At 50.5% G+C, this 12331-nt stretch overlaps 1 protein-coding gene across 2 annotated transcripts in view; it reads right to left on the bottom strand.

Moving 5' to 3' along the window:
• Positions 1–8012: 8012 nt before the first annotated feature.
• Positions 8013–12331, bottom strand: part of SMAD6 (SMAD family member 6) — a 38496-nt gene continuing 34177 nt past the window's right edge. For both annotated transcript variants that reach the window (XM_032122939.1, XM_032122940.1), the window contains exon 4: positions 8013–8954. In XM_032122939.1, coding sequence (XP_031978830.1) covers positions 8413–8954 — 542 coding nt within the window. In that variant the 3' untranslated portion in view covers positions 8013–8412. The remainder of the gene's footprint in view (positions 8955–12331) is intronic.

Genomic DNA, 12331 nt, shown 5'->3' with positions numbered 1-12331 from the left:
ACAAGTTGGGCAGCTCCAAGAAGCAATAATGGGTTAATTATGGACTTGCCAAAGCTATTTCTAAACTACTGCTGTGACACAAGAGCTGCACAAGCTGTTCCAGCACCAGCTTCCCTGGACTGATGGTCCCACTCAATCCCCACCATGAGAGCTGCACCATGGGCTGACTTACAGAGTCCTCAGAAGAAAGAGAGAAACATGCTGAATTCCCCAGCATTTGAATCACGGAAGTGTTTGCCAAGAATGGGCCTCCCTCGTTACAGTTTCATAATTCTTCAGTGCTCTCAGCCCCGCTCAGACCCCGTTTGGGTAATAATTAACTGTTCCCAGCGCTCGGCGCCTGCTCCATGCAGCCCTGCGTGCTCCGGCTTGGCACTCAGACCTTCAAAATTAACAGCACTGAGAATTTATTTCTGTTAATTATGCTATTTTGGAAAGAGAAGAGGAAGGAAAGCAATTTCCAGAGACATGTGGGGGGTTTCTTCTCACCCTTCCCCCCAGCATCCTTCAGGAGAAGGCACTTCACACCCACCATGGAGCTCCCCCAGAAATGGGTTGTGGTTTCAATTCTGCATCCCCAAAGTGAACACAGATCCCTGCTGCCAGGGGAGGAGGCCCAGCACTGCTCCACACAGAGCCCACAGAGCCCTCGGGGGGTGGTGAGTCAGTTCCCTTCTCACAAGGGTTTGTGCCACCAGCCTGGAGAGCCTCGTGTCCCAAATGCCACCCACAACCTGACTCGCCCAGTGCTGAGACTGAGACCATCAGAGATGGACAATGACTGAGGATGTTGGATGGAAGAGACCAGCAGGGACAAGGTGCAGAATCTTCTCCCTCCAAAACCTGCAAGGGAAGGTCTGGGGACTCTTCCCTTTGCTTCCATCCCTGTTCTCTCCCACTGCACATGCTCTTCCCTGGGATGCCAGGCTGGAGGGCACAGAGCCAGGCTGTGACCTGCTGCCACTGCTGCAGAGTGACGCAGGCAAGTCATCAAAAATGTTCTGTGGCCATTTCATTTGGTTCCTGCCCCATCATGGGGTGCAGAGACACTGGGGACCGAGCAAGTGCCACTGTCTCCTGCACCACTATCACACGTTCTATGGCACTGGCAATTTCAAACCCCATCTTGGACATTCTGGCAAGAGGCAAGAGGTCAGAGACACTTTATTATTAAAAGAAAATTTAAAAATCAATCAATAAAGGAGTTTCTGCAAGTGTTTCACATGGAGAGAACGATCTCCTTTCCTCTTTCCTGTGTCACAGGTTGATGTCCACTCTCTGCCAGCACAGTGGAACACCCAGACAGTCCCACCACACCTGGCACAAGGCCACCAGCTTCTCACCCAACCCAAACTGGCAGCTGGAGGGTGCTGAGGCTCCCAGCACCGCCAGGGCTGTGGAGGGAAGGAGCTGGGAAGCACCAACACACAGAGGAGGAACCTCTGAGGAAACTCCTGGCAGCAGCTTTAAAGCAACAAGAAAACCATGAGCTCTGGGGTTCCTTTCCGTGACCACAGGACAGGGAGATGCCACCAGTCCACGGCCCTGGCACTCCCAGACCACCTCCCAGTGCCAGTGCTAACCTCTCCCACAGATGTGATCACACCAAATGCAATCCCATAAACAGCATCCAGATGTGATCTGGGAGGCTCCATAAACCTTCTCCCGACAATGGTGCCCAGAAGGATTTGGAAAGCTGACAGATAGCTTTGAAGTTTTATGCAATGTGCTTTGGACATCCACAGCAACAGCTCCATCATCCCATCCCACCAGGCTGAGCACCCTTCCCACATCCCAAGTGCTGCTAGGACAGGAAACATGAGCCTGACATTTGCTGCGTTCGAGAACTGGGGAGCTTGGAGGCTGCTCCGCCCTTTATCTCCATCCTGGGGGGCTGGAAATCACCCTGGCATTACCCGAGGAAGGCAGCACTTAGGACATTTCCTCCACATCCCTGTCCAGGCTGAAAATACTGTGGGAAAAATTATTCCCAGAAAAAAATTGGTAGCTCCAAGCCTGGCCCGGCAGCGAGTGAAAAGCGAGAGGCAGGAAAAGCAGTGGAGCAGCCCTTCCCAAATCCAGAGAGGAGCTCGGGGGGGGTCATTTCTCAGCTGAGTTTCCTTAGGAAACATGGGAACGAGCCACCCTGCCTGTCCATCCCCACAATTCCGGAACCACTGCCTTGCTTTTAACCAAAACTGTGTGAGGATGAGCCGTTGCCAGAGACATTCCATGGGGTCTGACGTGCCATCCCACAACCCCTTCCTGTCCCTGCACAGGGAGACGCAGCAGCAGGAACAAAACCCTGCTTTAAAAAGGAACTGCAAGAGATGTCCCAGCCCCAAAGCCCATAACCAGAGCCTGCATCTTCTCAGGCAAGCAGGAAAATCCAACCTCCAGGTGCAATTCCATGGCAGCTGGAGCCCTCAAGCCCCTTCTCAACAAACACCTTTATTTTCTCCGACGCTTTGCCTCTCCGCCAGCCTCCACAAGTGGGATGCACTTCCCACCACCCTCCCAGAGCTCCATCCCACTTCTCCAAGGTCCATTTTCAGCTTCGTCCCCCTCAGCCCCGTGTCCCCCTGAGCCAGGGCTGGAGGGAGGCTGAGAGAGTCACATTTCCCCAAGAAATTCCGGGAAAAGCGCTCCTGCTTTTAATGAGAAGATTTTTTTTTTTCTCTGCTCTCTTCCATAGCCAAGCTAATAAAAATGGAAAGCAATAAAAAATTCCAGCAGAAGGGAGGTGCAGGGGAGGAGCAAAGGGAAGATACCACTCATTGAAACCTATCCTAAACAGAAGATAATTAGCCACATATATTCCAGAAAGAATAGGAACAGTATATGCAATTATTGGGAATGCACACTTTAAGAGCATTTGCCAAAAATGCCTGTTTTTATTAAAAAGGAATGGTTTCACAAAGGCCCAACTGTAAGAAAGGTTGTAATTTGCCCAAATAAAACTTAATTTGATCCATGAAATAGCTGTGGTTTATTGTGTAATATATGTGCTATGTGTTTTAATTTAATAGAATCCAATATAATTGTAAGCCAGTCGAGTTTCAGAGCAATTTTGGGTTGTTCCCACAGTGTGCAGAGCACAGATGCCACTTTGTGCATCGCACCAGCACATCCATAAATCAGGAATATAGGAAGGATTATCCACAAAGCAGCAAGTAATGCCTCATCACACTCCAGACAGAAAATAAGACCTTTGAGGGAAGCAAAAGGAGTTATTTACAGGAAGTAACTCGGGATGCTCTGCACTCAACCAGGCTCCAGGATGCAGTTTCAGGGTGCTGGACCAGCCCCAGATGTCACCCAGCAGCCTGTGGTGCTGTGGGCCCCCCATTGCAGAGCCAGGTACCCCCAGCCCACTTCAAGTGAGGGGAGATGGAGGTGAATCCTTATTTTTGCTTTCTAGGAAGCTCGTGGTCCGTGTTGCCTATCAAGGAGACCAGATCTGTGTTCTCCCACCAGGCAGTTCCTGCTCCCAAACAGCTCAGGACAGGAGGGACGCGCTGGGAGGACGCACCAGGACCTCTCATCCCCCAGCACAGCTCTGCAGCTACCCAGCTCCTATTTCCTTAAAAAGCTGAGCTTAAAGCAGTCAGGGAGCAGCAGATTCAGCACCAGCCACTCTCCCCAAGCCCCCCAGGCCATGCCCTGCACAAGCAGCAGTTCCCCACAGCCCTGTCCCCACAGCCAGCTCCTGCCACAGGGCATTTAGCTGGACAAGACATTTTGTCCTGGTGTTTGTCAGGGAAAATCCCCACAACCTGCTCTGGCTCCTGAGGCTCATCCCACACCCCTCAGAGGCACCAGCAGCTGCATCCCCTGACCCAGGGCCAGCCCGTTAAAGTTCTTCCTCCACTCCAATCCCACCCCAGAGCAGGCAGAGCCTGAGTCTGGAGGGCCACAGGTTTGGGAAGCACAGGTAGGTGTGTGAGCAGCTCTGCTGCTCTGTTAAAGGCATTAACCCACATCCCAAAGAGCTGGAGACATTCCACCACTCACAGCCCATGAGGCCAAGCAGCATCACACCCCCCAGCAAACCTCCACCTCCTTCCTCTCCACCAACAATGACTGTTTTCTTTTCCCTCGGCAGCCCACGCGTGGGGGGCAATATCCAGTTTTGAATTATGCATTGAACAAGCCCCTCTGCTTTTACAGGAGATAAAGCCCTGAGAAGAAGGATTATGGCCTGAAGACTGGCAGCCCCTGTAAAACTGCAGCTAAACCTGTGCCACAAAGGGATCTCAGCCTCTCTTTTTAAGAGGAGCTGAGAGTGGGTGAATTTAGCATTAATTTCTTTTCCATTCTGGCTGGTGGAAAGCATTTCTCAGTCACAGCAGCAATGAAAGTCAAGGACAGGGATGACGAATGTCGGCTCACAGGAGGAGCAGCAGCCTCTGGGACCCAGCAGCAACTGGCTGCTCCTCCCCAGCCCAGTGCACAGTTTTAAAACCCATTATTGCTAAATTAAGAGGATCTTATCAAATAAACACACTCTATACACCAAAGTCTGCAAGGACTCAGGTCCAATACTAGAATTATTAATTCAGGACTTCCACTGGAGCGGATATGGGGCGTATTTGGCACAGGGAAGCCACAAACTGTGCAGCCTTCAGCCCCTTGCTTGCACCCATAACACCAGGAGAATCCAGCTGATGCCTCCACCAAAGCCTTGGCACTCACAGAAAAAGGTGTCCAGCGAGTTTCACTGCTTCAGCACCACCTCGGAACATCTCCCTGTCCCACCACCCCCACAGATGATCCATAAAGCAGCCGGGTGAGTCAGGCCACGCATCCCAGGCTTTGCTGCAGCATCAAGATCTGACTCCTCACTGCCAAGGCAATCTGAGGGCTGTGGTCCGGGGCAGCTCCACCTGAGGAGTCACTGCCTTGGAGGGGTGACTCTCACCAGCCGGAGCCCAGCTGAGGCACCAAACCCACACAGCAGCCCTGTCCTGCAACAAACCATCACCTCTGCACAGCCACTAATAAGCCAGAGCAGCTCCGGGGTCAGTGCCTGGCTGGGGCCCTTCAGCACAGGCACAAAGATGTGTTTGCTCAGGGATTCACTGCCCTGGGTCTGAGTGGTGCTCCAGACACCCAGCCTTGGCACTAAAGAGCAGTACAGGCAGCTCCCTGAGCTCAGTCTGACCCCTGGGTGCAGCACAATCGGTGTTCCAGCACTGCTGCTGAGAAAAAAACCCCTCACTTCCCCGCTGCACTGCCCAAAACATCCCTCCAAAAAAGCCCTTGGGGATTTGTAACCACAGGGGTGACCCAACAGCCTTCTCAGGACAAAGCCGAGCCAGCTCCAGCTGAGGAGCCACACAAACCCTACAGCAGCTCCCCAGCCCCGAGGCACCCACAGCAGCCGCAGGAGCTCGGACCAAGCACAGCCCAGCAGCCTCCTGCCAAGGGGGTACTTTAATTTATACCCTTACAATGCTGTAACACCACACACACCTTAAAGGAACAATGGAGAAAGTGCCACTTACCTCGGGTATTGGGAGACCACGATTCCTTCAGGAAGTAGGAAAAACCCCACTTGGAGAAGCTTAGGAGGCTGCTCAAGCAAAAGAGGGAGAGTGTGGCCCTCCTGCTTTCCTGCTTTTATAGGGGCTGGGGCAGATGGGCAAACAGCAGCAGCTGTGGGTGCAGCACAGCAGAGACCCACCAGCTCATTAATCAAACCCAACCACGTCCAGCTGCTCCTGCAAACCGGGCAGGGAATTAACTCTCCTGTCCCCATGGAAGTGCCCTTCACCCACAGCCACCCCAAGGGCTGCTCCAGGTGCTAGTTTCCAGCCCCCAGGTCCAAACCCGGTGTGGGGGATGCACAGGGGAAGCTCCAGCTGAGCTCTGAGAGGGTCCAGTGTGAAGTTCAATAGCTTTGAAGTCCTAAAGCTCCTTTAAAGAGTTCCAAGTTTCAGTGATTATAAGGTATTAAAGGGGCAAAATGAGACTGAAAAGGATACTTGATGTCTTATTTCATTGCCTCACCATAAAATCCTTTTTTATTCCCTTTAAAGCCCTGCTGTCAACTGAAATAAAACTCCAGATTTATTCCTGGGGAGGTGCATGAGTAATGAAAAAAGGAGACTGAAGCACCATCAGTGGATTGCACAAGGGAAATCCCAGAGTTAACCCTCAAATCCATCCTTGGTGCTATTTTCTTCCAAAATATGGATGGATAGAAAGTGGAAAATGATGGCACTGCTGCACGAGGAGGAGGAGAACAGGGAGCAAAGGTGTGAATGTGGTGGTGGGAAATGCTGGGAAAAAGAAAAGGAAACAAAAGAAACAGGAAGAAGCACCTTTTGCTGGTGCTTCCCAGGTAACATGAGGACAGCATTAACAAAAATCTCTTTAAAAAGTCCCCAAAACATAAAAATAGCCTCTTGATGGACTGTGTGAAAGCGATACAGTGAGGGAGGTGGGTGGTTTGGCAGGACCCACCAAACCTAAGCCAAAGGGATAAAAAAACCCCTGCAAAGCTCTTGAAAGCTGCTTTAAATGAGAGTGACATGTTTTGAGACCGTTCCCGAAGAATGGCTGTAACACAAACAAAAATTAATGATGTCAAGTATTAATACTGATGCTGCAGGAATTCAACCAATGTGGTCCCAATTAAACATCAAATATGGTTATAATTTGAAAAATGACTCCAGGAATGTCATTGCGACATTCCCTGCTCAGGTCTCTCCCAGCATCCGCCCAGGTCGCTGTGTTTCCCTGTGGGATGCAGCCCCCCCCTTCTTCCATCCCTGGAAGTGTCCAAGGCCAGGCTGGACGGGGCTTGGCGCACCCTGGGATGGTGGAAGGTGTCCCTGCCCATGGCAGGGGGTGGAATGGGATGAGCTTTAAGGTCCTTCTAACTTGAACCATTCCAGGGTTCCAGGATTCTGTGATTTCTCATCCTCACTCATGGCTGTGGCAGGAACACCAAGTCCAGATGCCAAAAAGCATGACTCGCACCAGGAGGGCTTTTGAGTAGCAAATTTAGGTTCTATTTAACTCTTTGATGTCTCATTGCATCTTTTTCTCTGGAAATATGAAGGTGACAAAAATATCCTTTGCAGCCTTGAAAGCTTCCCAATCACTGGGCTCCAGAGGCTGGATTTTTATGGAAATCAGAGGTACAGGGATTTGTAGAACTCTAGGACTTGGCAGGACTACTCCCTGGCAATAAATAACTTCCTTGACCAAGCAAAGCCTGTGTCCAACCTGCCCCTGCCAGGCCCAGCACAAGTCAGCAGAGGGGCTGATTTTATCCAGGATTTCCAGGGAGAGTAAATCAGCCAGGACAGGCACAACTGACCAGGACATTTTTTTGGCTGCAGCTGCTCCTCAGAGTAAATATATTCTTCCCAAACACTCCTGGATCATTTATTGCCTGGACGACAGACTGGGAGATCTATGGGACAAAGCTGCTCACAACTCCTCCAAGGCACCTCCGCCAAGGCACTGGAGACGTTCCCAAAATCCAGGGCACGCTCCAAAGGAGGATCCACCCAAACACGAGTTGTTCAAAACCTCCATTTGTTTCTCAACCATCAAACACATCTGGGACATGCTGGACTCACAGACAACCCCAGGGTAAGGCCGATAATCCAAACTGGTTCTGCTGGGCAGCTTTGTGGCCATGGAATATTCTGCTTTTCTGATACCCACTGATAAGCACTGATGAAAAATTATTTGTGCAAACATGGATGTGCACCCTCACCATGTTCCCACCACATTTTATGTTATCAGAGAGATCAGAGAGCCCTGAGTGAGAACAGCTATGGGAGAGCTACCTCTCACCTCCTCCCAGTGCTCCCTGGCTCTCCAGCTGGCCTCACTCACCCTCACCTTGGAGCTAGCTGCAGCCTTCCAACTCATTTATTAGTTTTCCAGGGTCCTGGCTGAGATGGGAGACAGCAGCTGCCCTCTGGAACCCCCTGACTGCTGCCAACTTCAGCTGGGGGGGGGGAAGAAAAAAGACAATTAAATCCCCCCCCATAATGCGAATACTTTATTATCAATGAGTGACTGTATTAGCTTTTTGTCTGGGTATTAATAATATTTCAAAAAACCATACATCAAAATTAGGGCTTTCTCCTATTTTTGCTGTATAATTTTTCTTTGTTTTTTTTTTTTTTTTTTAAAAATCTGTATTGAAAGAATTATATAAGCCAAAGTGCATTTTCTGTTTTTTGTCCATATACACATTGCACCATACATAAATAATTACATTGTAAAAATGACTCCATAATTACAAGTATAATATATATTTTCATATAATATATAAAACTTTATATTAAATCTAGGTAGATGATATTTGGGATAGTCTGTGTCTTTTTTTTTTTTTTGTGTGTGTGGTTTTTTTTTTGTTGTTCTCCTTTTGCCAGAGGCTGACCGTTATCGGTTGTTGCTGAGTAAGATCTCCAGCCAACAAGGACACGACGTGATGAACTGTCTGGAATAACACGGCCCCCAGCCCTTGGCGAAGCTGATCCGGACGCTGTTGGGGTCGTAGGGCCCGTCTGCATAATCCAGCTCGGCCGTGTGCTGCAGCAGGCAGGACTTCTCGTAGTCAAACACCTTGATGGAGTAGCCCGGCATCACCTTGCGCACGATCAGAGTCCTACAGTTGGGGATGTCCAGTGTCGGGGAGTTGACAAAGATGGGATGCTCGCTGCGGTTGTAGGCCCACACCCCGTCCGGTTCCTTGCTCAGTAAAATCCCGTAGCCGATTTTACTTCGAGTCCTTCTCACAGTCTCGCTCCTGTTGTCCAGGTTTAGCTGTCCGAGGCAGAAGCCGTTTCCTTGAGGTAGGTCATAGAAGATACTGACAGACTGTTCGTACACTGTGTAGAGGCGGCCCACGCGCGTCCGGTGCTCCCAGTAGGCCACGTTGCACCAATGGCTCCTCTTCACGGCATCGGGCGACGTGCTGGCATCTGTGGGGAGACGGAGAGAGTCAGGAGTGCTGGGATCACCTGGGAAACGACAGGGATGGAGGCTGGGAAACAGCTCCTCCCACCCATAAGCTTTGCTCAGTGAGAACTGAACTTGTGCTCAACCCAAACCTTGTGTTCAACATAAACTTCATGTTCAACCCAAAGATGGTGCTCAACCCAAACCTTGTGTTCAACACAAACTTCACACTGAACCCAAAATTTGTGTTCAGGCCAAAACTTGTATTTAGCTCCAAACACGTATTTAACCCAAAGTTTGTGCTCAACCTAAAACTTGCGTTCAACACAAACTTCACGTTCAACCTAGTATTTGTGTTCAACCCAAAACCTATGCTCAACCCAAAACTTGTGTTCAACACAAATTTCACGCTCAACCCAAAATTTGTGTCCAAGTCAGAATCTGTATTTAACCTAAAATTTGTGCTCATCTCAAAAGTTCTATTAATCTGAAATCTGTGCTCAATCCAAAACTTGTGCTCAACCCAAAGTCCATCTTCATCTCAAAGCTTGTGTTCAACCCAAATACTGTCTTCAGTTACATCAAATGCCACCAAGACCGGCAGCTCAAGCCCAGGCTGGAGACCCCACAGGGCGCCCACCATCTCCCATGAGCTCAGCACATCTTCCTCTCTCCAATTTAATGTCCAACCCTGCATCCAGCAGCTGGGCCCCCGTGTCCTCAAGATATCTGCATTCCTCCCACCGGAGCTGGCACAGACACTGCCCCAGTGTTGCTCTGCCAGCCCTGAGCCTGGCGGCTCCCCAGCACCACTGTGCTCCTGTATCCCCACTTTCCAAGCCCAATTTGCGCCGAGCTGACCCCAGGGGGATGTCCAGGACATGCCTCGATGAGTGACCCGCTGGGTGTCTCTGCTGTGTAATATTCTCTGACAGCGATGCTGATGTTCCCATGGGGAACATGAAATCTGAGGAAGTGCTTCATGCCAAGGGGGAGTAGCTGCTATGAACTATACATGTCCTTCTAAAAACCCATTGGAACTCTCTCCAGACAATGAGAAACGTCTCTTCTTTCTAGGAATTACAGTCAGGGAAGACGGGAGGGACACAGGCTGCCAGAAATCTGTTTAATCTATGATGCCTCCAGAATTTATGATGTCTCCAGAAGGAAGACAGGAAAAGAAGGAGCCCCAAAGAGGGCAAATTAACCACTTGCTGAACATCATTCCTGCTCCTACCACACCGGTTAACAGAAAACTGCCGTGGAATTTCCAGCAAGGAGCTCTGCTCCGAGCCAGCCGCGCTCCGTGGCCGGCATTAAGCTCCTTGACAATCCCTCACGCACCCGCGGCCTGCTGACCCCGGTGCCTCCGTGCCATCATGTCCCATTAACTTGCCCACGGGGTGATGCCATTATTTTGCTCCAGAGCCCCCATTGACACATCGGATTTCAGGCACAGCCCTCTGGCCCTGCTTCTTTTCAGCTCAAATTACCCCGGAGGGGACCGGGCTCCCCTCCCCATTAACCAGCTTTGAATTAAGCGGCTTTGTTGGAGTTTAACTGGAGTTGTAACTATACAAATTTAAGGGGAGGGCCATGGGGGAGGGGGTGACAGGGCAGGCAGGGAGGCAGCAGGATGCCCTTTGCTGTGGGCAATGCTCATCAGCCTGAACCAACCCCTTCACCCACCACAGGCCACATTTTTGTGGACACCATCTCAGTCCATCCCCCTGCCATCGACAGGGCCAACTTCCACTAAACCAGGGTGCTCAGAGACCCATCCATCTTCCAAAGCATCCAGTTTCCACAGGCATCTCTTCCCTGGAACATCCTGCAGATGCTCCCACTGCCTTTCCAAAGCTCTCCCCAAACGCTGAGTTTTGCTGTTGTCCCACTCAAGTTGGTCTGGGGGCTACAGACCAGCTCAGGGCCTTTCATGTGCCGGGGCCGGAGGCTGGTAGCAATTACTGAGCTCCGCATCTGTTTAACCTCCCAATCTCCTCAAAGCCCTCCATACCCATTAGCTACGTTGGTTTTGTCATTTCGTTTTTGAGAAACTACTGCTCCGCCCCTGCATTTCCCTTACAGATTAAGGATGGGACAGCTCCAAACCTCCAGCGTCCCCAGCAGCTCAATTAATCTGGGGAACAGTCAGCAATAAACATTTAAATAGGAGTTTCCCATGGTTTACTGCAAATTAATATATGAGGTGGGGAAAGCAAAGAAAGCAAAGCCAGGAGGAAAACAGTGCCTGTCCTACAAGAATATCATGTTGGAGGTGCCACCAGCCCTGGTGCCATCTCTGCTTTACAGGAACTTGGAATTATCTAGGCAAAATCATCAATGAAAACAGGGGAAGGGCTTTTTACACCTCCTGCTTTCACATGCATCTGAAATAGCCTCATTAAAAGCGCTTCCATGCAACTTATGGCAGGAACTTCACTCCATCCATCCATCCATGAATGCATCCCCCTGCAAATGTGCTCCTCATCTCTGTCATCCCACAGCTCCTGCCTGGCAGTGACAGCTCTGCCAACTCAAAGCACTCCTGGAGATGTCCTGTGCTTCTTCAAACAGGTGAGGAGATGAGTTTTAGGTAGCTGCACCTCAAGAAGTGAGAAGTTTCTTTTCAATCCACTTCTGGCCAGGGGAAAGAAAAGTGTTTAAAATCCAAAAAAAGCAACCCACAGGGAAATAAGCCCTGAAAGGGGACAGTTACAGGCCCATCTGAGCAGCCCCTGCCTGCAGGAAGCTGTTGCAGGGTCCCTCTCCCAGCGCTCCCTGTGCCGTGGTGAGTTCCTCTCCCTCCTTTTATCTCCCAGTGCACTCAACCAAATCCTGCGAAGATGAACTCCTCCCGCAGCCCTGACATAAAACAAGCACTTCAGCAAGCCCCCAAATCAGGGGGGCCTGTGCTGTGTCTCATCCCCTGCCAAGTATTACTTTCGCCTCCAGCTATTAGCCACTACCACTCTGCAGAGAGCAGGGGCGGCCGGCACAACACCACCTCCTCCTCTGCCTTTTAAATAAATGCCACTTTTCCCTTCTCTTTTTTTCCATGCTGACCTTCATGCACAAACAAGAAAATCCATTTTTTGTTCTGTTTTTTCCCCCTCCCACTTCTGCTGGAACAGAGGCAGGCTTGTTAGCCTTCTTTTTGAAGAAAGGAAAATATTTGAGTCCCACAGTGGTACAGGACGGGTTTTTAACAACTATCATTGTAGGCAGCTACAACTTGTAGCAGCTCCAGAGGGGCTGGCGTCAGGGCTATCTCCTCCATCGAAGCCACCTTCATCCATCAGATGGAGGGGCTGAAACTCTGCCTCGTGTTTACTCCTTCCTCCACGTCGCTGCTTCCTCCACGGCAGCGATGCCTCGCAGCACATCCCGAAGTAAATTC

This window comes from Corvus moneduloides, chromosome 13, assembly GCF_009650955.1.
Source record: "Corvus moneduloides isolate bCorMon1 chromosome 13, bCorMon1.pri, whole genome shotgun sequence".
Classification (NCBI taxonomy): domain Eukaryota; kingdom Metazoa; phylum Chordata; class Aves; order Passeriformes; family Corvidae; genus Corvus; species Corvus moneduloides.
This window is presented reverse-complemented; position numbering and strand designations above follow the sequence as displayed.